Genomic DNA, 25,004 nt, shown 5'->3' on the forward strand with positions numbered 1-25,004 from the left:
TAAACATGTTGCATAATAAAATTATTCCCTTTACTAATATATTTTCATACGTGACAAAATGTTGTAACGTTTCTCCCATTTTCAATTATAGACAAGTCAAGTTACTAAAAATATTTTTCTTCTTACAGGTTTTAACTTCGGAATATTTCGACGGAATGATGGAAACCTTGATAGTAATCACAAGAAAATAGTGACTTTATATACCTTATACTTTATTGTACCAATGCCCAGCGAAGAGGAGCTTAGTTTATACAAAGGTCTTCCTTCCGTGGTGTTCCCGAGCGATCACATTTCTCTGTATGCCGATTTAAAATGGTCCACATAAAGGAATTCACTAAACATAAGCATTCCTGCTCGTTATTACAAAATATAGCCTCGTTGCCTCGTAATTCAATGCATAGCTTTCAATCCAGTTCTGTTAATTTATTAAATAATAACTTCAATTTTGTAGAATTTTATAAAACGTACACAATAAGATTTACGTTTCAGTGTTTTCAAAATAGCATTTATAGTCTAAGTTAAATACATACAGCGAACGGTTAAAAAATAATCTTTGTATTCTATTCTACAATAAGAAATGAAAATCTTACGTAAACCTATCAATCACTTAAATTATCACGTGTATATGAACGAACAAATGTCAGAAATACGTTTCCATCTTTTTTCCTTTTGCGCATGTACATTTGTATTCTAGAAGAGGATTTTCACACCCACATTGCATATCACATTAATTTTACTTTTTAATTATCAAACGCCCACAGTTCGAGTAATACGAAGAGTTACAGAGCCGTGTTATATTATATGCCTATGTACGAATCGTGTTAATTTACAAAACATTTTATACAGATTATCGTGAATTGATTTTTGAATTATACAGAGGTCTGCAGGGATAACGAGAGTATTCCGTAAGCTTTTCTAGGTATCTACCGTAGGAAGTAACACCATCATATGATTTGGTATGTGTATTATGAAATTAGAAATCTATGTTTAAATGGAATCGATGTAAATCTTAAAATAGATGTATATATTTCATGTGTATTTCCTTAATGCGAAACTTTACGTTAATAATCTATCGTTTCTCCAAGTATTACGATGCTGAGAGAGCTAGAGGTTCGCTGACAATATATTCTGCAGGATATTAATAGAAATGGGAGACACTATCTCTGGATCCACTCTGCACATTAAACTGATCGATCCCGAAAGAGTGTCTGCATAATTAGAAGGCCATTATATATCAAGTATATAATTAGATAAGAACGCAAAGAGAAAGTACACGTGTAAATTAGTGCCTTAAATATTAGTTTCTGCAGCAATTTGTATCGTCCCAAGTAGATCAACATTATTAGAAATATTCATTGTACCATTACTTCTCTGAATATAAAATGAACATGTTACATTCATTACCTGCAGACCCCTCATCCCCTCGGAGTATTTCACGCGTTTCTCTAAACCCTTCCTAATGAAATACCTCTGCTGTGAGCTTTAATGTAGTCGCCACTGATATCTAAAGAAACTTCCGTAATATATATATATATATTTAACTGTTATTATTGTTTTAAATTGATATTCGTACTGGTAATTTTAACTCCATTTATTTCCTTGATAATACCCTTAAAATTTACTCTCACTTTAACAGGTTGAGCGCCGATAGCGCCAAACAATCGTCAAATAGACACGTTTCACGTTGTGCAGCTAACAAATAAGGCAACGAAGTGTCCGGCGGCTTTGCCTGCGCTGAATCTGTTAAAGTGTAACGACGATACGTGGACACACACGTAACACTTAAATCATGTTGTACTGTGTTAATAAATAACTATTTTCAAATACAATTTCGTATCCGTATAACAAACGAAGCATCTAGATGTGTATCGAGAGTGGGCCTCCCTGTGTCATTGTGAACTAATTGGTCAAAAGACCACTGACGTTCGAGCAAGTGGATCTCAAGAGTTTGCGTTGAACAAAATATTACTCAGGCTCCTCGCAGCCTCGCGCGAACAGAACGTAGCAGAATCGCGCGCGCGCACAGTTATACGATATTTCTGTTCTGCTGTGATGCTTAGCGATTAATGCTTAAACCCTCGGCTTGGAAATGGTATTTAAATGATTCTGTAATAGTAAGAAAAGTGTCTGTCTCAGTGTCAGTAAGAAAGAACGTAATACTACAGGAATTTACAGGTTTGCGACTGGTTTCCGGAGCGCTTAAGATCATATCCCTCTTCGGGGCGCGCTTGGGACCAGCAATTGCAAGGCAGTCATCGCGTCGGGGAACAGCGAATGATAATTTACAACCGGAACGTACGCGGCCGTGATCACCCGACCGGCAAACCATCTACCGTGCAACGAGTTCACAGCTGCAACAGCCGTGGCAATTGACGGACACTTAACGTAAACGTTGCCCTGAGGAGAAGCTTGGTCCACGTACACGTGCAACACACCACCGTGTTTGTTGCATTCCTCGATCACATCGTCACGAATTTCTTTCGCCCAGTTTGGATTTGTCTCACTGAAACGAAACGATAGCAAATATTTTCCGCAATTGTTCTCCAATCTCTCGATCGCTCTAATTTAATTATTGATTGCGATGTCTAGTTATCCTTCTCCATATACACAGACGTATCTACATGGAACACTTATTCAAGATAACGAATTTTATATAGCATATACGTTCCCCCAATGAAAGGAGAGAAGATCTAACACTGGGTCTACAGATATGCATTTCTCGCATCGTAAAAATGTAATTAAGATAACTTACTTTTGAGGGTCGAACATGTTCGATAACATGAAGCACTGCGTTGCTATAGGCGGTGCAGCTTGCGGTGGTGGTTGTGGCGTTGTCATAACAGGAGCCATGTTTAGTGCGTTTGCAGCTGCAGGAGGAATTTCGAGCCCAGTTCCCTCCGCTAATTTGAACATCAACTGCAACCTGGGAGCAATTTTCAACGAGACATTAGCTACAGTTACAGTCTGAAAAATGTTCGAATCGTATCGGTATGTTTTACCTTCCAGTAGCACCAAGATCGATTCCACTTCGATCCAGTTCGTCCGTGTCGAGCAGCGACGGTCCTTGTATCAAGTCTGTACGTTCCGTTACATTGCCAACTTTCATAGGTCTTCCAGCAAGTTCGAAACCATTTAATTGTTCTAAAGCTTTCTTCGCGTCATCGGCATTCCTGAACTGTAAACGTAAATTTAGTATTTCAGAGGAAACTGAAGAAACCGAATAAATAAATCCAGCGTGTAATTCGGGATACGTACGGTCAAGAATCCATAGCCTTTGCTCCGACCAGTCTCCGGGTCCATGATTAATTGAATGTTATCAATCTTTCCAAAAGGTTCGAAGATACCACGAAGCATGTCTTCCGTGATATTGAAGTGAAGAGATCCAACGTATAGTCTCATAGGCCCTGTCTGTCCCTTTGGCATGAGATTAGGCATAGAGTTACCCATGCGATTCTTTTCAGCTTGTGTGTGTTGTACTACTATAGGAACACCGAGAAGCTTCTGACCAGATAATCCGAGTGCCTACAAAGAAACGAGATATAATGTAACGATGAACCTGGTGATAATAAAGTCAGTTCGAGATTAAAATTTCTCTTCCCTGCTCGTGATTAACTTACCAACGTAACACTTTCAGGATCCTTGAATTCAACGTAAGCTATACCCTTAAATCTTCTTGTCTTGTTGCAGGTGATTAGTCGGACATCTTGAACTTTGCCAACACTGGAGAAGAATTCTTCTAGATCGCGAGCACGTATGCGCTGACTTAGTTGCATGCAGAATACTGTCCGAGCATCTCGCTCTTCTGGCGTTAGCTCGTCGTTTCTACTGCAATAAACGGACACGAAATGTAAAATAGAATATTAGAGATACGAAGCTGAATGATTGATTGTAATGCTTGTGTGCTGCAATACTTGTACACTTACATTCCAAGGGGGCTGACACCTTTTCCAAATGGCGGTCTTGCTCTGGGAAGTGTAATCGGCGTGAGCGATCGTTTCCTTCTTCTGTCTCTGTCCCGATCTCTGTCCCGGCGATCCCTGGTGTCCCTCTCATTATTAGTGTCTCTTTCTCTATCGCGGTCTCTCCGGTCTCTTGATCTCGATCTTCGTCGACGATCACCACGATCGCGATCACGATCTCTGTCTCTGTCGCGATCTCTGTTATTCTCTCTGTTGTCTCTGTCTCTATCGCGATCGCGACGATCTTTCTCCCTGCGGTCTCGCGATCGAGAACGGGACCGAGAACGATGTTTGCTCTTCCTATAAAATAAACATTCGTTGTTTGGACTAAGATTTTTTTACTTCGTTAAATTAATAATATACTTTATGATATGAGCAACAAATGTATTTTATTGATCATTTTGCTGACATTACGAAATAATCGTGTATACGAACTTGCTAATCCGAACCCTTAGTGGTAAAGATTTTATTCATTTAAAACATCAGTTAATAGTAATTATCTGCTTTTTTTAAATTTAAATTGTAGAAGTGGGAGCTTGAAAATTCTACTTGGCTGCATACCTTCTCATGGCTATATATTTTCTCCACTAAGGATTATTTACTATATTTCACGTCCGTAACAGAATCTGTAATACAGATGTTCTTCCTAAACACTTACCATCGTCAGGTCTAACCTTTGGAATTATGAAAATAACCAGCATTTACACTAATTGTATGGGGTCTATAACAAAGAGAATATAACTTCAAGTGGCTATATGCGTGTGACACAACTATTTTGAAATGTTTATAGACCATCGAGTATATGCCTCAATTTAAAATGCTAAAGGTTCAGACAAAGCAGTGAAGTACAAGAGGATTGGAAATTGAAATAATTGAAATGAAAATCTTAATTAAAATAGAAAAAGTTATTTTCTTTCAAGACTCTCTTCTACTTTACAGGATGTGATTTTTTTAAATTCATCAGTAAATAAAATAATGGAGATGCCTATTTACATTCTTAAGTTTCATTTGGTAATCTTAATTCACTTTGTGCTCTTAACCATTCAAAGATATTACCGAGTTATTATTATTAGAAGTGAAAAACAGAGTTAAGATTTTGTCTAAAAGCATAGGAAACTCATCCACGCTATTTAGTATTAATATCGTTAGGTAATAAGTATAGGCAACGAGCGCAAAGTGTAGCATTAAATGAATTACGTTACGCTAAATGAACTTACCCAGATGATTTTCGGCTAGACCCATTCTCCTTGGAGGATTTGTCTTTGGATGAGGAGTCCTGCTCCTACGAACAGCAAACAGTTGAATGCCATGCCAGCCAGCCGATGTGGCAGGGACGCGCGAACAAGGGGACAAAAAGCAAATCATAGAACGTTAGTTAATTTTGTAACGATAGATCATGTACAAATTGTACAATTCAAAGTCTGACAGCAGTTTCAGAAATAAAATATATTGGTAGTGAAGTTCTGTCTTCTGTTAATCTTTATAACCATTGTAGACAACGCTCGTTCGAGCATCATATTATCGAAGTTTTATTTGCCGCTGGACGATGGTGCACTCTCGTGCTCTTTCTCTTTTCCAGGTAGATTATATTGGTCTGAGGGGGCTGAGATGGGGAGACAGAGAAGAAAGAGAGAGAGAGACGGGGCGAGCATAGTGTTGCGACACTTCGCGTACACCTGGCTCAAACTTACCAATCGTTTTATCGGGTTTTAGGAAAGCATTGCAATCTTGGGTTGAGCATGCCTTGGTCTTAAACTACCAATGGCCAACCACACATCCTTTTTCTTCTGCAAAAGAGAGCCCTCATCAAAGACAGTACGTTTTTAATGTAACACGAGATGTGAACCCTAATTGCTAGCCTACAACCCCTGCATGTAATACCGAAATTAACTATCTCATAATAGAAATACGATCATTTGCAGCTTCCAGTAGATATATCAGAAGATGACTTAGCTGTATAGAGAAAATGTTTCAGCCGATTAAGAATGAGCATGTACGTGATATACTGCATCGACGCAACAGAGCAATGATAGTGGTGTTAAATGCATGTACAGGGAATGTTAGAATTATCCAACTTTCTTTTTATCGACATGGTTCGTGAACAACTACTCATTTTTTCTGCAAAAACTTGGTCATACACGTGAGTACTTTTTAAAACATTTTCTCGTGTGAACTGTGTATAGTATTAATCCTGTTTGCCAATTTACCATGCATTTTATTTACGAAGCACTATACTCGAATTACCAATAGGACGGACGGTATATACTTTATTAATGAGAAACCATAACAGGGTAATTATTTAGAAGTTTTCCATCCTCACTGATTTCAATGATTTCTGGATATGTTATCAAGATCAAGATTCTGAACAGCTTTATCCTATACAAGTTACCGCCGCACGACCTTCGTTTTCGAGATATTTGCGAAAAACTTCTGTTGATTTATTCCGACGCAACGCATTCCACTTTCCAACTTCTCCCAGGTATTAGTATTGGTTGGGGCTAGATTAGTGCGGGGGGCGCGTAAAGCATGATAGCGAACTGATGTCAGTTTAGAGATTTGAACCAGAAACTTGCGGATAATCTAATCTCCCTCGCGCTAATCTAGCTCCAACCAATACTAATACCCGGGACAAGTTGGAAAGTGGAATGCGTTGCGTCGGAATAAGTCAAAAGAAGTTTTTCGCAAATATCTCAGAAACGAAAGTCAAGTGGCAGTAACATGTATACGAAAAAGTTGTTCAGAATCGTGTCCCCAACATCATATCCAAAAATCATTGAAATCGGTGTGGATGGAAAACTTCTAAATAATTACCCATAACAGTCTTAAAGAAAGGGAACGCTGCAAATAGTTTGCTCGACGCATCGTCTTTAATCCTGATCAAACGATTAGGAATAACAGTCCAATATGTTTATGTACCTATGTATTATATAAATAACATAAGTTAATCGTATGTTATTGTTCCTTGCAAAAAATTGTTAATAATACATACAATTTCATTAAAACATAAGATTCATGATAAATATTAGTTTAATTATTAATGCTGCAAAATTAGTTTCATAATTAGTTTGAAGTGATTCGTCAAAATGTAATATACATATTATCCAGCGATTTCAAACCCTAAACATTATTATTGTTCCTATCCGGAATGAATACAGAACTCTTTCAAACTGATCTTCTAATGCCTGGGTTCAATAGTAAAAATACTTGAATACTATCCCTCTAAGCTTTTAATATCAAACAGTTATATCAACGTAAGCTGTTTCCCAAAAGTATGTGAGTATATGTATAATGGATGCATAATATGTAAGTACTCCTGTAAACTGAAAATGGAAGCAAAGCCAATGTGGGAGTGCTCCGCTTTTCAAAACCGCCGGAATACCTTGCACTATTCCGACCTAACGAACGCAAAAGTTCTGCAAGTTACGCCCTTCTAACATCGAGTATCACGAGCACCATGTAAACGACTCTACGTACGCGATGACATCGCGCGGACTGTGTAATTTATTCTCCCATGCTTACGCGGATCATAAGGGATAAAACGAACAGCATGGCGCATGGCAGAACAGCACTTAACAAATTTTCTTTTCGCATTCTTTCTCTATGTATCTTTCGTGTCTTTCCTCTCCCTACGGTCGTTAGAAGGTGACAGTGGCAATTCTATCTACCTCGTATAAATAAAGAAACGTTACGATTTCTGAGAAAATAAAATTTAAAAAAAGAAAAATATGAAGAAAAAAGAATTAAGTAAAAATGATGTTAGTGATGGCTTTTCTTAATACCTCGTATTTCAAGTGCATTCTAGGAACTCGCTGCCGAACATCCTACGAGCGCGAGGGTACATGTTACGTACCATCTATAAGTACAGAAAACGGAGGTATTGATCAATAGTCGATATGAGAGACAAGGATGTACTTTGTTCTACATGTATATACAGGAAGAAAAGGACGGACGTTTCTTTTTTTTTTCTTTTTTTTTCTCTCTCGAACGCAACTGACTGAACATACCCAGAACGGTACGCCACCGTAATTAGACTCTATGCGTCGAGATTAAGGGAAACTTTACGGGACAAAAGAAAAGTCAGGACCTCGGAGGAGCAAACCGAGATATAAAAAGAAGAAGGAAAAAGGAAAAAGAAATAATGCCTTACCCCCTTCTTATATGGCGCCTCCAGCATCGCCTCCACATCCAAATCCTCCGCCATTGCGCGAGTCGGAGAGCTTTCTGAAATACCACGCATTAGCACACGATAAACCAAATGTTTACGATAATCCAGAGAAAATCAACTATAGAGAATGGTTATAACGTACAGACTAGCGAACGTTCGTAACTACTATTCGAACGTGTAAGAATTATTGAAAATATAAGATCAATAACGAACGTTCATGAACAAGAACGCAATCGTGCACTACACGATGACCAAAAGAAGATGGACGACCGGATGTGGAGGAGCGACCGTAGCGCTACCATCACGGAAACCATCGTGTTGCGTTGTTTCTCGTCTTTCTCGTTCCGGTCCACATAATCCCGCGATATTCGAAAATTACCCTAGACCCGCAATTGATTTTTCTTTATTCAGCTTTCTTGCTCCAGAATCGTAACTTTGTTCCAAGGGATCGTCAAGGAAGAACAGTTACAAGCATCGATATTAATTTCTTTGTTCTTTCTTTCTATAATTTTGCATAACAATACGAAACAAGAATAATCTGTAAATCGAGTAAGTCCTCTGGTACCGCCAGCAGCCATGTTGGAAATCTCTAATCTAGGGATTTAAAATAATTCACGTATGATAGATAAAAATACAATATTTGTTTTATAATATTTCGTTCGTAGCAACGTCTTTCGGGCGTAATCATTACTGAGCAGCTTAGAATTCGAGAGAGATTTGTAAAGTACACAACAACTTGCGATCTACAAGTAAAATGTTTATCGAATTCATGTCCGAATAAGTACTGGAATATTAAACCTCAGGGAATTCAAGCTACAATTCAAAGACTACTATTTAATCGTTGATTAAATACGCATGCTTGAGCTAGATTAAGCGAACTCTATCGGCGAAGTTTTGAGGTGCGTATTATATTGTTCGATGCGCCTTCCAGATTCCGATATTAACTCTGTCCTAGACGTAAATGCATGACGTAACAGTCTGGCGCAGTTTGCCTAGTGGCCATTTTGTTTTCGATCGCACGGCTGATTAAGGTATTTTATATGAGAATATTTTGTGTAATTATAGGATATTTAGGCGATTAATACAGTCGACGAACAATTTGAGAGAATGTTAAAAATACTTTACTTGTAGTAGTCCCGTGAAAACAGTCAGACACTAATCGAAGGCCGTGTTTAATTTTGGGTAAGGGTTTTCTACCAAATTTCGTGTTCTTTTATCTACCTCTCTCTTGCTCTCTCTCTCTCTCTTTCTCTCTGCCTCCCCGTTATCTCCTTTTTTTTATTACCTGCTCTAATTCTGAATTAAATGTTCGCCCGTTAAAAGCCTATCAAAGATTTTGACACTGAAAATACGGGTAGTTACTTGAGAGGGGCAAAATTACTTTCCGTTCCCTTCTTCGATGATTTCCCGTTTTCCATTGTGTTGTTTCGAAACGAAAAATTGTATAAATCAAATATGTTCGATTACGATTTAACGTGCCTACACCTTCGAGAAAGTTTCCGGTTGTCCAATGCTTTTAAAGCACCAAGTATAATTCAGAACGAAACATTTTCCTATAAACGAGTACAAGGGTTACGATCCAAAGTATCGTACTGTAATCAGTCGAATCGAATTGATTATCATAAGCAGTATAACGTGCAATATCGTTGAAAATATCATATGCAAAAAGTGACCAGACGTCCCGCAAAGTGTCCCGGATTGGACATGTAACCTTTTACATTTTCGCAGTGGCATAAAGTTACTGTTTCCTCTACTTTTTTTATTGTGAAAAAAGAAATATTTTTAATTTCGTTTCAATGTATCACTTTATAATCACAAATATGTATTTTTAAATATATTGCAAATGCTTTAATAAACTATGGAAAAGTTCTCCTCACTGATCTGTTAAACCTTTTTTTTTGCTCGCTTGCTTGTCCCGAATTGGAACAAAAAATATCTGGTCACTTTAATATGTACTTTTCATGCAACGTAAAAGAAGAGAAATGCTATGAAATTATACAAGAATGCAGAATTAAATTCTACAAAAAGATATACCTTCAATATTATAAATTAATACTAGTGGTAGTTTAACTAATTGTTTAGACACCTAAACCATCATTGTAGTAACGAATTAGGTACACAATCAAAGCTGGATTTCTATTGTATAACATGTAAATGGAATAAAAAGTATGTACAACCTGATTGATGTTACGAGTCCAGAGATCGTTAGAGTTGATGAAAATCCTAGCCTTGATTGAGCTCTCTTTGCTTCGATGCCGAACGAAATAGATTTTGGTCTCTCGCTGTAATTCCGCTTGTCTCTTGCAAACGCGTACATTTAAAACCAATCAGATAAAGGCGTGGTAAGAAGAAATGAGCAGTGTACTTATAGAAGGCAGTTTCTATCCTTATAGGTGTCCGTCTGTCCATTCAGCCTGGAGAGTGAGGCACTCAAGCGCAACAATGGATTCAAAGCGGCACGAACGCAGCTCCAAGTCGAATACAGACTCGCCACCTGCTCCGCCTTCGCCTCCTATGTATAGTTCGACTTATACAACATACGATGGGTACAAAAACAGAATGTCGTCGCGCCGCTCGCCGTCGCCGTCGGACTATAGGAGCAGTAGAACCTCCCGAAACGATTCGCCACAGGACAGGCGTAGGAGAAGACGCAGTGGCTCGAAATCCCCTCCGAGTCGGTCGCACAGACGATCGCGCTCGTCCGACAGAGACAAGGACCGAGATAGGGATAGGGATCGGTCGCGGAAATATTCCAGGAGAGATAGATCAAGATCTAGATCAAGAGGAAGATCGCGTTCCAGAGACAGAAGACGAAGCCGCAGTCGTAACAGAAGCAGAGATAGGCACAGAGGCAGAGAAAGTCGTAGGTACCACAGAGCACCGTCGTACGAGTCGGACGCCGCTGAAGATAATACCGAGACCACTGTACAACAACCAGTCGTTCCTCCGCAATCAAATGCTTTCAAAAACGATGGTAGCTTCATGGAGATGTTTAAAAAGATGCAGGAACAGATGCAACCCGCACAAAAACCGACGACTTCTGTTTTGGAGGAGAAAAGTGTGGTTCCCCCACCTCTGATGGTGGGAAAGAGGCGGGGAGGGAGGATCTTGAAAACTGGAATGGTTGCTAAACCAAAGACTGAACAAACTGTTGAACAACCCAAGGATGCTTGGTCCCTCTATATGGCTGAAGTGAAAAAGTACAGAGAGGTCTGTTGCCAAGAAGAAGATAACACTAGGCCGCTGGTCAAATAACTGATTTCGCTTTTCATTACTTACTTTGTTACTTCAATTTCCGACTATGATGAATGTGCTTTTAAAAAAATACTCCACTCCGTTCGATTACGTCGTCATCACGTTTAAAGATAGAGGAACGGCTATTTTCGAGAACTTCTCATGCTCAAATTGTTTCGGATTCTATTAGGCTTCTAAGTGACACGTTTCATTATTGGATAAACGCGCGTTCCGGGGAAGCTTAGACGAGATAAATCCTCTTCTGTTTTCAATTACAATCGTATAATGTACAAATGTGTTAATCAGAAATTATGAACGTATAGTATTGGATTATTAAATACTTCGATTTAAAGAATGTTATTATATGTACTACAGTAATAATGGGAAAAGACTAGTGAGGAAGCAACTATTGTTTTGTGATAGTGTTAAGTGGTGCAAGAGACAAACGGATTAAAGCGAGAGACACGCACGAAAGACTTTGCCTTTTTGGGAGAAAGGGAGGGTGACATATATAGCGCGTTCAGTAAATATAATAAATTAAGTAACTTATAACTTGTTAAGCAGCAAACAGTATGGTAGGTTACACGAAAATTGGATCTCCTGAATTACCTACCCTTGACACAACCGACCTTAAACCGTGTACAGCGCCGTATGACCCGAGGTTCCCGAATCAAAATCAAACAAGGTAACGGCAGAATGAAATCGTATCCTACATTTAATATTTCCAGCTCTATTATCGATATGCAAAAAACACCTTTGATCTATTTTGCACGTAGATACTGCTTCTCAAGTTATCTGGACTTTCACCGATGCAAAAAGCGTCATAACGAGGAGTATGAAGCTTGTCAATATTTCAAGAAAGTTTACAATTCGATGTGCCCCATGGTTTGGATAGAAAAGTGGGATGAGCAGATAGAAGAAGGAACGTTTCCAGGAAAGATATAATTATGTCTGAGGCACTATATTATGCTTGCCTCTTCCTTAGTGATATTGTTTACATGAAAACAGGATTTTATGATTCTATTTTCCTGTTTGTAAAATAATCAATATTAAATAAATTAAGAATAATGTCTAGTCTTTACTGAACCCTATCAATTGCTGTTCCCTTTTATAACTGGAAACGGTAACCATTTGTTACAAATAAGAGCTACGCAAAATTCACAAATTCATTTTACGCTTGTTTTCACATTAAAATCAAGTTAACCTCAATTAAGTTAAAGAATTTTTTACTTTTGTCTAAAATTACAAATGCGTAACCTATAAATCGCGTGTATGCGTTTCAGATTCGTTATAGATAAATTACAATTGATGAACCTACATTTTTATATAAAAAAAGTGTATCACTCATAGGCAATGGTGAGTCGGTATTTTTCACCGCGACGCAAATGTACGCAGGATGGGCAGGAACAGGGGTTAGAAACTCCAGCAAAACTTTTGGATCAGTATTTGCGCGCCCCCTAAGCTATGAAACATTCTGTTTGAACTAAAATTCAAATGGCGGCTCATGCCGGAAAAATTAAATACACTCAGAATCTGCATACTGTGTTGGGTACGGACCCGCTGTCTAATTTAAAATCCCCCACGGAATCGCGCAGCAGCAGACGTCCAAAATGATTTTGATGATTTTATTGAATGTACAGTGCTGCCATTACTTCGTCCATTGAAAATAATTTAGTAACTAGATTATTTATCCTCGAAGTAATATCTAACAATAAGTTTGAAAAAGTTATTAATTTCTTACTTTTATCGAAATAAAAGTTCACTCTAATAATCCTCAAGGTTGTATTTAAATTCGATAATATTCCACTAGCATTCGTTCTCTCACAAATATTTAGTACCTTTAGTACTCACACCCCTCTAGATAGACACTGTGAAGGTGAAGCAGAAAAGCTTCCTCACACGAATGTAATCAGTGAAATTTAAAACATCTTATTGTTTACGAAGCATTCTGAATAACGATCTGTAGAACTTGGCAATGTCAATGCGACCACGTGTCAATAACAGGTACCTAAATAAGACTAATGTATTCCTCGTTTCAGAATAAGATTCTGTATTCACGGAAATATAAAAGGTAGGAAGAAATATTTCTAAACTTTTCATATAATTTCAGATAAAAGTTGTTCGTTATTTAAATATTCTTATTCGCCGGATTAATCGTTACAAGATGGAGAATAGCCGACAGTATTATAAAAGTACATCCTATTCGTCCTCCAACTCTAATCGGGGTTCGAGGCACGAAGACAGAGGAAGATATCGAAGAAATAATTATTCTGACAGGGGGCAAAATGGCAATTTTGATGAGAAATCTGACAAAATAACTATACACATCGAGACGGACAAAGTGGGAAAGCTGATTGGCAAAAGCGGATCTAATATCAGAGAGTTAGAAGACAAAACAAATACAAAGATTCGTGTAAGCGTAACAGAAATAATACAATTAATTTTACACCTACAGTTATTTTATCTCAAAGTCACTCCGATACAGGTGGACAGATCAACAGGAATTGACGTTACTGCTGTTATTATAATCGGTTCCAAAGAAGGTCAAGATCAAGCGAAACAGTTGATAGAGGAATCATTAGGAGATTCCCACCAAAATTTTCAACCACGAGGGGAGGAGGAATATAGAAAGCAGGATGACGAGCCACAAATTGATTTCAATGCGTTCGATTGGTCTAACGCTAGTAAAAAATGTGTAAGTTTACATAAGTCTAAGAAATGAACTGCATGCAACTATATTTTCTAATTGTTACACACTCTAGGATGATTATCGAAAAGAGAAATGGTCAAAATGTGCTCCTATCATCAAAGACTTCTATAAAGAACATCCGATAGTTGCTAATATGACAAAAGAGCATGTGGCTCACATCAGGAAAACAAATAACAATATAGAAGTTAGATATATGTTTCAAGAGCAAGACGAACAGTCAGAAGAGTTTCACATTCCGAATCCTATTGAAACATTTGAGCAGGCTTTCGAGGTAGGTAGAAACATCTAAAACTGAGTATTCGATAAAAGAGGAATGTTCTTGAATAAGATTATTATAACTTAGAGCTACCCCGAGATACTTGAAGAAGTAAGAAAACAAGGCTTCGTCAAGCCAAGTCCGATACAATGTCAAGCGTGGCCTATTCTCCTCAGTGGTAAAGACCTCATTGGAATCGCACAAACGGGCACAGGTAGTTTCTCCAGATGTTTATCATTATTATGACTTTACCGGAAATAAACAAGAAACTAATTCCGCGAACAATACATTCAGGGAAGACTCTAGCGTTTTTACTGCCTGCTTTGATCCACATCGAGGGCCAAGTGACACCACGGGCAGAACGAAAGGGCCCTAATGTCCTTGTTATGGCTCCAACCAGAGAGTTGGCATTGCAGATTGAAAAAGAAGTGAACAAGTATTCCTATCATGGTATAAAAGCGTAAGTAACATCGTAAATTGCGTGACTCCGTTATTTACTTACCGATACCCATTTCTAATTGGACGCGTGGGCGTTACCCGAGAAATATTTTCAACAAGAAAATACTGTTGAAGGGTATGCGTGTACGGAGGTGGCAGCCGCAAAGACCAAGTCAACATTGTAATGCAAGGTGTAGAAATCGTTATCGCAACTCCTGGGAGGCTGAACGATCTTGTCGAAGCACATATTTTAAACGTTACGGAGGTCACGTATCTTGTGCTGGACGAAGCCGATCGTATGCTTGACATGGGTTTCGAGCCACAAATTAGGAAAACTTTGCTAGACGTAAGGCCAGATCGGCAGACAGTTATGACGAGGTACTATAAAAGAAAAACAGAGCAAGTTAGAATAACGTCCCTAGTTTTGAGCAGATTATAATATTGTTGGTTCACGTTTCAGTGCCACATGGCCTCAAGGCGTTAGGCGTTTGGCTCAGTCATATATGAAGAATCCACTTCAAGTATTCGTTGGATCCCTCGATTTGGCTACTGTGCATACAGTGGTGCAAAGACTTTACATCATCGACGAAGATGAAAAATCAAATATGGTTAATATTATAAAAAGTACTTTTACTGATGACATTCGACGGGATGCAATATGGAATGCTTCTCTTCCAACAGATGTATCAATTTTTCCGCCAAATGGGTCCCACGGACAAGGTGATAGTATTCTTTGGGAAAAAGTCCAGAGTCGATGACATAGCGAGTGATTTAGCGTTGCAAGGGGTAAATTGCCAAAGTATACATGGAGGAAGGGAGCAGTCTGACAGAGAGCAGGCGTTAGAAGATTTAAAAACTGGGGAAGTTCAGATACTTCTCGCGACGGACGTTGCGAGTCGCGGAATCGACATTGAAGATGTCACGTACGTGTAATCTTGCGCGCCGAGGTGTAAATTCGATTAAATAGTTTTAGATATATCATTGAAGTAACTGTTTCCCTTAGGCATGTGTTAAATTACGATTTCCCGCGAGATATAGAAGAGTACGTCCATCGAGTTGGACGCACTGGTCGCGCTGGGCGCACAGGAGAGAGTATAACGTTCATGACAAGGAAAGATTGGTCTCTCGCTAAAGAACTAATTAATCTTCTAGAAGAAGCAAATCAAGTAAGTTACTTACTGCGTAGTTAGCGATTTCAACAGCTGTGCATAAGTACATGTTTCTTTCAAGGAAATTCCTACGGAATTGCACCAAATGGCTGATAGATACGGAGCATGGAAGGAGAAACGAGCACAAGAGAAACAATGCGAACGATTAGACGGAGGCAACTATTCGAACAGAAGGGGTAATAGAAGATGGTAGATAACTGAAAGTATGCTATCATTAGCTTATTATCCTATGCAGGCTACTGGTATTCTGAGATAAGTTGGTTAAACAGAAAGTATTATAAACAAAAACTGTTTCATTTGTACTTTTTTTTTATATCAGGCAGTTTCTTATTTGATGTACATGTTTTTATGTACATGTATGAAAAATGTACATGAATAATAAAAATATTAAATGTATTTTAAGCGTAATAAACCTCCTCCACATTAACTTTGTTATGTGTATTAATAATATTAATATCTCTCCACTACCAACATCTTTAATTTTTAAACACCATCGATCAAATTTAAAATACTAAATATTAAATAAACCAATAACGAAAGTTATACCATCGAGAGTGATTCAATTGTTAAGAATTAGGTACCCGTACTAAGATAGTAGGTTTTCAAGAAACAGTAAGATAGTAGTATTAAAAAAATAAACAAATGTTGTGTACTTCGTTCAGAAAAAAAGAGTTAAGAAATATTCTTGGCTACAGTACAGAAATGATTCACTACCTAAATTTTTGATTCTACTACCTATTCGTAAAGCAATTTCTGAACGAAGAACAATTTAAAAAAATAAATATATCTAACAATCTGTAAACGTTAAATGTATCGATATCGCAAGTAGCATTCTAATGTTATTGTTACAAAAACAAAAAAGATTGATAACATAGATCAGGGTTGACTAACTGGTGGCTCGCGGAGGCACCAGTTAGTCAACCCTGACATAGACGAATGCTATTGCTACAAAAATTATAATTTTTATTGAAAAGAAAATATGAAGTTGATGCCAAATTTTAAGTGTATACCTTGAAGTTCCGAGTTTTCGTATACTTCTCGGCAAATATTTTCCCACTCAAAGTTGGAATCGAAAATGCAATATCATCCAGGGGCATAACATACCCGTAATAAAAGTTCGATCTAAAGTGACGAAAAAAGTATGAATTAATAAAAGAAGAAATGTAGTTTATACTTTTGTAATGCCCAACGTTTACCTCAACATATCAATTAGTTTAGTAGCTATGCCTTGCTTGCGATGATTCATATCAGTCCAGACAACATTTATTCCACATTTAGCAGGAGTGCTTTCTGCCGTACAGCAATTTAATTCCAATAATTCGGGTATCATACGGTGAGCAGTGCTTATATGTTCCGCAACTAAGACTCCTAAGATAACTTTGTCCCTTACATATAAGTACACCTAAAAACAAATAACGTCAGAACAAACCTATATCTATAACAGAAGACATACATAGTTACCTTTTTATTCTCATAGTCTGATAATTTTGTGTCTACCAGTCCCAAATCTCTGTCCACGTACGCTAAGATGTCTCCCACTTTATTCCAATACTGCTTCGGATCACCTGGCTCCACCAAGATTACACGATCCGACGTGAAAGGATCTTCCATAATTACATGTTCCGTTTTCCAACCCTGTAACGAGGAGTTCTCAATTAACGAACGTTCAATATATTAACATTATTTCTTCTATGTATACATATTAACAACACACAGGAAACTTCAGACTCTTTTTATTATTATGGTAATTTAGATGAGCATTTTCATCTTCGGGATCCCCTATTTGATATACAACACCGCATTCTCTACATTGCGTTGCCCCAAAATTCTTCTGCCCTGCGTCCAGCTGATACTGATTGTCGCTGCCATTCCGTTTTGCACGCAACTGCCAACCTATATTTTCTTTCGTGCTGCTCCCTGATTTCTTACCAGTCTCCCTAAAACAGAAATTAGATTAGATCGGAGAAACAGCTTTAGCTCTTAGATTCTTTAAAACTTACTCAACTACTTTAACAGCAGAAGATTCCTTATTAAATAGCGGATAATATTTCTGTTTATTCTCTTTAATATTGTTCAAATTATTGTTCAAGGAAATAGTTTCTAAAGGCATTAATGCGGCAGTCATATTATGAAGTTCAATTTCCGGCGTCATAGTAACATCTTTTAGGATGGCTACTGGTTCTAACGGCGAAATGTTATCCAGCTTTCGATTAGTTAGTGTGTCCAATATATCATAGTCATCGTCAGCCCAATCATCTTCCAGCACTTTCAATATGTCGGCGACACTCTTCTGCTCTATCGTTGCTTCTAATTCTGGTTCATCCACCGTTAAGTCAGTGGTATCGAAGGAAATGTCCATTAGCTTCGGTCTTTTGTGAACTTGCCTGATGGGTGGACTACTCTTCCGCTTCAGAGCAATTTTACTACTTGGTGTAACTTTTAATTTAACATAATTATTTGTAGTTTCTGTACCTGTGTAGATTCTCTTTGTCGTTCGTTTATTTTTAAAAAAGCGCTTATTAGGGTCAATTTCTGGGGATGCAGATCTTTCTATCATTATTGCGCTCTGCTGCTCCTCTGCATCCATATTCTCTGCACTACTGTTCATATGATTCTCTTTGGAATTATTCATACTTTCAACGGTGTGAGTCAAGTTACTTTTTCCAGTATCTGAATGAGGCTTTGACTTTGGTCTCTTAACTCCATGCGACACTCCAGCATTGATGGATCCCATTGTGTATCTTCTCGCATGCCTTTTTGTATTCCTTCTACCACGGGGCGAGACTCGCGGGAAATTTCTCCTATGAAGTCTTTGTTCCGGTAATTTATGCATAGTTCTGTAATTCTGCTTCTCATTGGGATTACTATAAAACCTTTAAACGCGTTACATCGGTGTTAAGTCACCGGTGTTGCGCGCATCCGTGCCCGCTGCTTTTTCATATATTCCAAACTCTGTGTCGTTACAGCTCTGTCACCATAACATTTTTATACGCACCCGTACAGCAGACATAAATAGTGTAAAGTGATGTTAAAAAGGGACAACTCGGTCCTCATAAATGTGATATAATCACAAAACTGCTGGAGACCTTTCCCTTGCCGTTTCCCTGCTCCTCTTTCGCGCTCTTTCGTATCAGCCTGAAGGTAGTCATGTACCGCTTGAGGGCGAATCCTCATCCGCAGGCACAGTCGCTCGCAGCGACGTTTAGTGATCTCTTTTCCTATTGGCTACAGATGAAAGGTTCATGGGAACGACGGAATAGGCACGCGCAAGGAAATACCCCATTGTAAACGCGCCAAACAGGAAGGCACGCTGTTTCTGTTTACTGTAAGTTACATTAGAATTGATTAACGCTTGATGATTTTTCGCGGCAATAGAGACTGAAAAGTGGTAGATTTGCGGTGCGATGGTTTATCGTTTTATTGTTTGTTTGCTCGCGGATGAGAAGTCGAAGAATGTACGGGTTTCGAATGCACCGACGAATGGTAGACAAAACGTCATTGTGGGTAGTTAGTTTTGCGCGTGAGATATAATTTATTTTTTCGCGAGTGTGGTGGATGCGTCCCATTCTCCGCACGCCAGAAGGTATGCATGGAGAACAGCGATGTGTATTTAAGGTCAATTTATACAGCCACCGACGCGAGAACGATCCGAGTCGGCGAAATCGATGGGCGCTTGCTGGCGAATTTTATGCTCGCTAAGTACGCGTAGAGCAGTCAAATGAATCTGACCAATGTTTGCGCTCGGATATAGCACGGATAGGCCTCGGACGCGGCTCGTCTCGCCTCAACGAGCGTTCACCGATTTTCCTCCGCGCAAACTCCAAACGTCCGACTCGGATCGTGCCCGTGACGGCGGCTGTATAAATGTACCTTCACTCGTAACATGTCAGAAAATAGACTTGACATGGATATTGATAATCAAAGTGAAGACGGAGAAATAAAGAAAAGCCCCTCGAAGGATATGGATGATTTTAGGTAACGAACAATTCGACGTTAGATTCTAACCTCCGATCGTAACCTTTAACTTCGAACAGTCGAAGAGTATTTCATCATCCCCATAAGCAATGTTACTTTAAATTCTCGATGCAGGTATAACCTTTCTCTGAACTCACATTCTTTCACTATTTGGTTGTGCCTGATAAATCATCTTTTTTTCATTTCTTTTAACATAGCGCGTGTTTAAGTCATTTTGAGAAAAGTATACTTAAAGCTTTTCAGAGGAGGATGGCGGAGATACTGCCGATTCTCTGGACATAAAGCCACCGCAGGCTGTCATCAGACATCAGAAGACTTACTCGTCGAGAAGGAGAGATAAGCACGGCGATAGGAGGGACCGTAGGGAAGAGAAGGAACGAAAGTCTAGGCACCACAATCGTGGGGAGGACAGGCACAGGGATAAGCACAGGCACCGTAGACATGGAGCGGACCTTTTAGAGAGGCAGGAGCGCTCAGACGGATCCAAAAGGGACAGAGAGAGAATGGAAAGGATAGAAAGAATAGATGGTCATAGGGACAGAGAATCTAGACACGATAGGAAAGAGAGGAGCACTGGAGATCGTGTTTTGGAGGATTTGAGAGAAAGGTATAAAAGATTTGAGATATTTGAAGCGGTTTACTTGCTGCGCTACTTTTGGCTCATTATGCGATTATACTATTGTCTATTGTAGTATTTTATTGACAGATTGCTGGATAAGAGAAGAGAGAGGCGAGAGGATTCGCGGGATATTCGAGATTACAAGGCAGAACGGCGGGAAATTCGTCTGGACGACTCTCGTGACTTGCGTGATACGCGCGAGCGCCGAGAAATACGAATGGAAGATATGCGAGAGCGTCGCGAGATCCGTGGTATTGGAGACGATGTAAGGGAACGTCGTGAAATTCACATGGAGGAGCACAGGCGCATGAGGGCGATGGAGGAGCAATATTCGGAAACGGAGCTAATGGAACGACCCGAGAGAAGCGAGAAGCGTCACAAGAGATCGCACAAGCACGACAGACTCCGCGATAGGGACAGAGAGAAAGCGGAACGGGAGAAAGAGCACCGGGAGAAACAGTTGCGCGAAGCGATGGAGATCGTTACGGAGGAAGCGGATGAAATGGAAATCAATGAAATACAGATAGAGACGAAGGATCCGACGGAGATGACGGAACAAGAGCTGAGGAAAGAAAGATTATTGGAAGCAGACAGGGAAATGGCCAGGAGAAAAGAAGTCTCTAGAATGGAGTTGGAAGCGCGACGAATGAAGAGAGGAGAAATGCGGCCGCTGAGTCCCGACAACAATCAAGACTCTTCTATCGTGGAACTGTCGGACGAAAGTCCGAGTCCCATCCATTCGGATGAAGTTTGCTCCAAATCCATAGAGTAAGATTATATGCTTGAACGAATTAAAGGAAATTATTGTATATCTTTGAAATAAATTGATTTGATATATTTGCTTTGTAGATCCAGACATTCCTCCGATGGCCAAAGAAGTATACACGAAAGATTTTCTGACAGACATTCTTCCGATTCATCTGAATCGAGCAGCGAGGACGATGACGAGTCGAACAATTCGAACAAAGGCTCTAACGCTGAATCGAATGACGGGTCTGATTACAATAATCCAAGCCCCTTATCCGTCGATCGATTAGCCAAGTCTGATCACTCCGACGGGGAATCCCCTGGCCACGTCGACTCGAATGGCGCGACCAAGAACATGGAGGAAGAAGAAAAGAAGGTGGAGGTCCCCGAGTTGCCTCCATATTTACCAGCTATTCAAGGTGAATGAACAACTCTTCGGTATATTGCAGTTTTGCGGTCTATTTCTAATGTTTTATCTTTCTATAGGCTGTAGAAGCGTAGAGGAATTTCAGTGTCTAAACCGCATCGAAGAAGGTACGTACGGTGTAGTGTACAGAGCACGCGACAAACGTACGGATGAAATTGTGGCCCTGAAACGACTGAAGATGGAGAAAGAGAAAGAAGGATTCCCAATCACCAGCCTCAGAGAGATAAACACTCTATTAAAAGCGCAACATCCGAATATCGTTACTGTCCGAGAGATAGTCGTCGGCAGCAACACGGATAAGATATTTATCGTGATGGATTATGTGGAGCATGATCTGAAATCGTTGATGGAAACGATGAAGCAAAAGAAACAGGTTTTCATACCAGGTAAATGGCTGAAGGTAAAAATATGAGAGAGCGTGGAGCAGGGTGTACAAATAATGATTTCTTTTCGCAGGGGAGGTGAAATGCCTTATGCAACAATTGTTACGGGCAGTCGTACATTTGCACGACAATTGGATACTTCATCGTGATTTGAAAACGTCGAATTTGTTACTAAGTCATCGAGGTATTCTGAAGGTTGGTGATTTTGGGTTAGCGCGAGAGTACGGTTCTCCACTGAGGCAATATACTCCGATTGTTGTAACGCTTTGGTACAGAGCCCCCGAATTGCTACTGAGCGGCAAAGAGTATAGTACTCCCGTCGATATGTGGTCCGTAGGGTAAGGAAACCATTTAAAGAGTGAATAATACTCTCCCACTTCTCTAGAATTACGACTACTAACCGGGGATGTCTTTATTTCAGCTGCATCTTCGCAGAATTACTAAGAATGGAGGCATTATTTCCTGGCAAATCAGAGATTGATCAGTTAAATAGAATATTCAAAGAATTAGGCACACCGAACGATCGGATATGGCCAGGATACAGTAAACTGCCGATGGTGCAGAAGATTCCATTCGCTCATTATCCTGTGAACAATTTGAGACAGCGCTTCAGCTTATCCTTGTCGGATCTGGGCGTCGAGCTGTTGAATAAGTATGTTTTCTCCGTCGCGTAGCAATTTTGTGTCGGAATCACACTTTATTCTCTATCGTCTCTTAAATGTATTTGCAGGTTTCTCACGTACGACCCCCAACAACGAGTAACAGCGGAGGACGCGCTAAAGCACGGCTACTTCACGGAAGCACCTTTACCGATCGACCCGCAGATGTTTCCCACGTGGCCAGCGAAATCGGAGCTCGGAGTTCGAACAACGAATGCTTCTCCGAAACCACCGAGCGGAGGAAAAGAGTACAAGCAACTAGGAGACGGAGATGACGCTGATTTGAGCAATTCCGGGTTTCACATGGGTCTCACGGAAGGCGGAAGGCAGCCTCCCGTCGGCGGTGGTTTCCACCTCAAGTTTTAATTGCCTACGAGTTCCATACGAATAAAGACAAGGATAACGGTGTGCTTTTCTACGAAATGAACTTTGTACATAAATTTCATAATACTCGGTGTTCCGCACTTGGGTCATAATATTCAATGAAAAGCGTGTACAGAGAAAAGAGGACATTATACGATGATGTTAATGAATGTCGATTCTTTCAGAAGTTGCTTGGTCGTGAAACATTTTTTATGTTTATACGCTTCGTTTTACTTTGTTCAAGTATTTGTGAGAAGTGACCGATAATCGTTAGAGCTACCAACAGGTGAGGGATTGAGGAGAGATCAACGACGCAATATTTTTTTACATTTATAGAGTTCGACACGTTACAAGCCCGGGAGATTCTTCGAAATGTACATGATGAATGAAGCGTAGCTCCGTTTACATTAAGATTCATTAATTATAATAGAGTCTCCAACAGCGATTCATCCGAGAACTTTTATTTTCCAGCGTTATTCATGTTCTTCGGTAAGCCCAGCAGCGAGTTTATGAGTTCGGAATTGCGTTTAGGATGATACAGGTGGGGCGGTAACAGCAGCAGCCTTGCAAGTTGCAGATCGTTATCCTGAAACCATAACTTCCTACATTTCCTGAAGCTAGGTCGTGTTTTTCGTCGAAAGTGTTTCAAACGAGAAATCATCCTATTCTATAAATGTTCATTAATATTGTATGTGCATCTCTTCACCAGTCCTCGGTCGTACGGGAAGCCTAGTCCCAAGAGATTCCTCTCCGGGTCCTCGATCGCCCCCAACGCGTCGTACGAGATTCCCAGAATCGCGATCAAGACGACCATGCATTTGATCGAAGCCATGCCTTATTCCTGAATACACCACACAGCAGATGATAAAATCCTCGTCGATAAGCTTTCCCTTTTAATCGCGCGATAGTTAAGTATGAGATACACTTTTGTATAATTATGAAAATAAGTGTGCAAGTGGGGGATTACAAGTTTAACCGGCTTACTGTTTCTCCTCAGTGAAGCGGATGCTGCGAATGCAATAATTGTTCCTGTTGGACGTGCAAGCTGGATGTGCCCTAAGCTCCGGCAGGGCACGATACTTTTATACGCGGCGTCGTGGATCCTTGCTCGTGGGGGTTGAAATCTGCTTGCGACAGATGTATCTGTGAACGACAGTTATCTCCTTTGACGAGACATCGAAGAAATTGCCTTTCATTTCTTTTTTCTACTTGAATTACGTAAACACCGATTCTGTCGGTGACAGAGTTTTTCGATCGGCTCCAACCGAACGCCGCTCCGTACGTCTCGTCTCTTTTTCGTAGTTATTGTAAAAATAACTTTGTGATGACGCATTGTTTCAGCGCGAGGCCTCTGCGGTTTGAGGATTCTCGGAGTCATTAATTCGCTGTATGTTTTCGTTTCCTTTATTTATCCGCCTTAAATTTCAAGAAAACAAGACCCCACTTTCCCATTGAAATAAATTTAATGATTCAGGTGTGGAAGATTATATCTACACGAGGAATCAAGGAAGAAGGAAATACGGCGAAACAAGTAGTAAGAAGATTAAAGGATATTTTGAAGTCCTTCGTCGATGTGGACCGATTAACCGCACTGGTTTATCTACGTCACGGTCGTGAAGCGCAGCGAAAGAGCGGATCAAAGTTGAGTAAGGATCCGTTGGTTACCATGGTCCAGGCGATCACTCGCGATTGTTAATGCTCGCGAGCTCGAGTCCGCGATGCCTCCTGTCCTATCTGCGTTTACGACGCGATAACGCGACGCGGTCAATTTATGCACACATTTACGCTGCAGGGATACACGACAGCTCTCAGGTGTTCGATTTAACGATTGTTTACAATGTGTTTTACCTTTTGTCCACCGAGAATCCTGCAGCCTTCTGGTTGCACGATCGGCCACGCG

The 25,004-nt window shown here is 39.8% G+C and overlaps 6 protein-coding genes across 21 annotated transcripts; 3 read left to right on the forward strand and 3 right to left on the reverse strand.

The window, feature by feature from the left end:
* Positions 1–412: 412 nt before the first annotated feature.
* On the reverse strand, positions 413–8,425 carry Caper (RNA-binding protein 39-like protein Caper). Of its 3 annotated transcripts, XM_076826064.1 has the most exons (10): positions 8,267–8,346; positions 8,107–8,180; positions 7,739–7,812; positions 5,177–5,241; positions 3,924–4,259; positions 3,618–3,825; positions 3,256–3,522; positions 3,000–3,175; positions 2,753–2,923; positions 413–2,503 (listed from the first exon to the last, which is right to left on the reverse strand). In XM_076826064.1, exons 3-10 carry the CDS (start codon positions 7,754–7,756, stop codon positions 2,206–2,208), a joined length of 1,539 nt encoding a protein of 512 aa, XP_076682179.1. In that variant the 5' UTR covers positions 7,757–7,812; positions 8,107–8,180; positions 8,267–8,346; the 3' UTR covers positions 413–2,205. The 3 variants fall into 3 exon arrangements, with proteins under 3 accessions (XP_076682179.1, XP_076682178.1, XP_076682176.1); XM_076826063.1 differs by lacking the exon at positions 7,739–7,812 and having other exon boundaries at positions 8,267–8,425; XM_076826061.1 differs by lacking the exons at positions 7,739–7,812; positions 8,267–8,346 and having other exon boundaries at positions 8,107–8,196.
* A 595-nt stretch (positions 8,426–9,020) lies between these two features.
* LOC143376180 (uncharacterized) lies at positions 9,021–12,427 on the forward strand. Of its 7 annotated transcripts, XM_076826138.1 has the most exons (4): positions 9,069–9,155; positions 9,256–9,306; positions 11,923–12,043; positions 12,135–12,427. In XM_076826138.1, the coding sequence occupies exons 3-4, from the start codon at positions 11,931–11,933 to the stop codon at positions 12,301–12,303; spliced, it is 282 nt and encodes a 93-aa protein (XP_076682253.1). In that variant the 5' UTR covers positions 9,069–9,155; positions 9,256–9,306; positions 11,923–11,930; the 3' UTR covers positions 12,304–12,427. The 7 variants fall into 7 exon arrangements, with proteins under 7 accessions (XP_076682252.1, XP_076682249.1, XP_076682254.1 ...); XM_076826137.1 differs by lacking the exon at positions 9,256–9,306 and having other exon boundaries at positions 9,021–9,155; XM_076826139.1 differs by lacking the exon at positions 9,256–9,306 and having other exon boundaries at positions 9,034–9,155; positions 11,920–12,043.
* A 773-nt stretch (positions 12,428–13,200) lies between these two features.
* LOC143376611 (putative ATP-dependent RNA helicase DDX43) lies at positions 13,201–16,358 on the forward strand. Its single transcript, XM_076827124.1, has 11 exons — positions 13,201–13,362; positions 13,469–13,771; positions 13,844–14,053; positions 14,121–14,339; positions 14,412–14,538; positions 14,619–14,784; positions 14,898–15,140; positions 15,223–15,370; positions 15,444–15,685; positions 15,766–15,928; positions 15,993–16,358. Exons 2-11 carry the CDS (start codon positions 13,523–13,525, stop codon positions 16,122–16,124), a joined length of 1,899 nt encoding a protein of 632 aa, XP_076683239.1. The 5' UTR covers positions 13,201–13,362; positions 13,469–13,522; the 3' UTR covers positions 16,125–16,358.
* Positions 16,308–19,078, reverse strand: Eco (Establishment of cohesion). Its single transcript, XM_076827126.1, has 5 exons — positions 17,932–19,078; positions 17,646–17,868; positions 17,393–17,566; positions 17,128–17,333; positions 16,308–17,053 (listed from the first exon to the last, which is right to left on the reverse strand). Exons 1-5 carry the CDS (start codon positions 18,762–18,764, stop codon positions 16,930–16,932), a joined length of 1,560 nt encoding a protein of 519 aa, XP_076683241.1. The 5' UTR covers positions 18,765–19,078; the 3' UTR covers positions 16,308–16,929.
* Positions 19,079–19,295: 217 nt separating this feature from the next.
* LOC143376608 (uncharacterized) lies at positions 19,296–23,507 on the forward strand. 6 transcript variants are annotated; one of them, XM_076827117.1, is made up of 9 exons: positions 19,296–19,514; positions 19,822–19,906; positions 20,142–20,513; positions 20,613–21,293; positions 21,375–21,691; positions 21,759–22,085; positions 22,156–22,420; positions 22,504–22,734; positions 22,813–23,507. In XM_076827117.1, exons 1-9 carry the CDS (start codon positions 19,487–19,489, stop codon positions 23,105–23,107), a joined length of 2,601 nt encoding a protein of 866 aa, XP_076683232.1. In that variant the 5' UTR covers positions 19,296–19,486; the 3' UTR covers positions 23,108–23,507. The 6 variants fall into 6 exon arrangements, with proteins under 6 accessions (XP_076683232.1, XP_076683235.1, XP_076683236.1 ...); XM_076827119.1 differs by having other exon boundaries at positions 19,496–19,514; positions 19,829–19,906; XM_076827118.1 differs by lacking the exon at positions 19,296–19,514 and adding an exon at positions 19,515–19,546 and having other exon boundaries at positions 19,829–19,906.
* LOC143376614 (pigment-dispersing hormone peptides-like) lies at positions 23,506–24,585 on the reverse strand. Of its 3 annotated transcripts, none has more exons than XM_076827132.1 (3): positions 24,089–24,585; positions 23,811–23,945; positions 23,506–23,690 (listed from the first exon to the last, which is right to left on the reverse strand). In XM_076827132.1, exons 2-3 carry the CDS (start codon positions 23,934–23,936, stop codon positions 23,565–23,567), a joined length of 252 nt encoding a protein of 83 aa, XP_076683247.1. In that variant the 5' UTR covers positions 23,937–23,945; positions 24,089–24,585; the 3' UTR covers positions 23,506–23,564. The 3 variants fall into 3 exon arrangements, with proteins under 3 accessions (XP_076683247.1, XP_076683249.1, XP_076683248.1); XM_076827134.1 differs by having other exon boundaries at positions 23,811–23,994; XM_076827133.1 differs by having other exon boundaries at positions 23,811–23,938; positions 24,081–24,585.
* Positions 24,586–25,004: the final 419 nt, after the last annotated feature.

The sequence above is a fragment of the Andrena cerasifolii genome, chromosome 14, assembly GCF_050908995.1.
Source record: "Andrena cerasifolii isolate SP2316 chromosome 14, iyAndCera1_principal, whole genome shotgun sequence".
In the NCBI taxonomy this organism is placed as follows: Eukaryota; Metazoa; Arthropoda; class Insecta; order Hymenoptera; family Andrenidae; genus Andrena; species Andrena cerasifolii.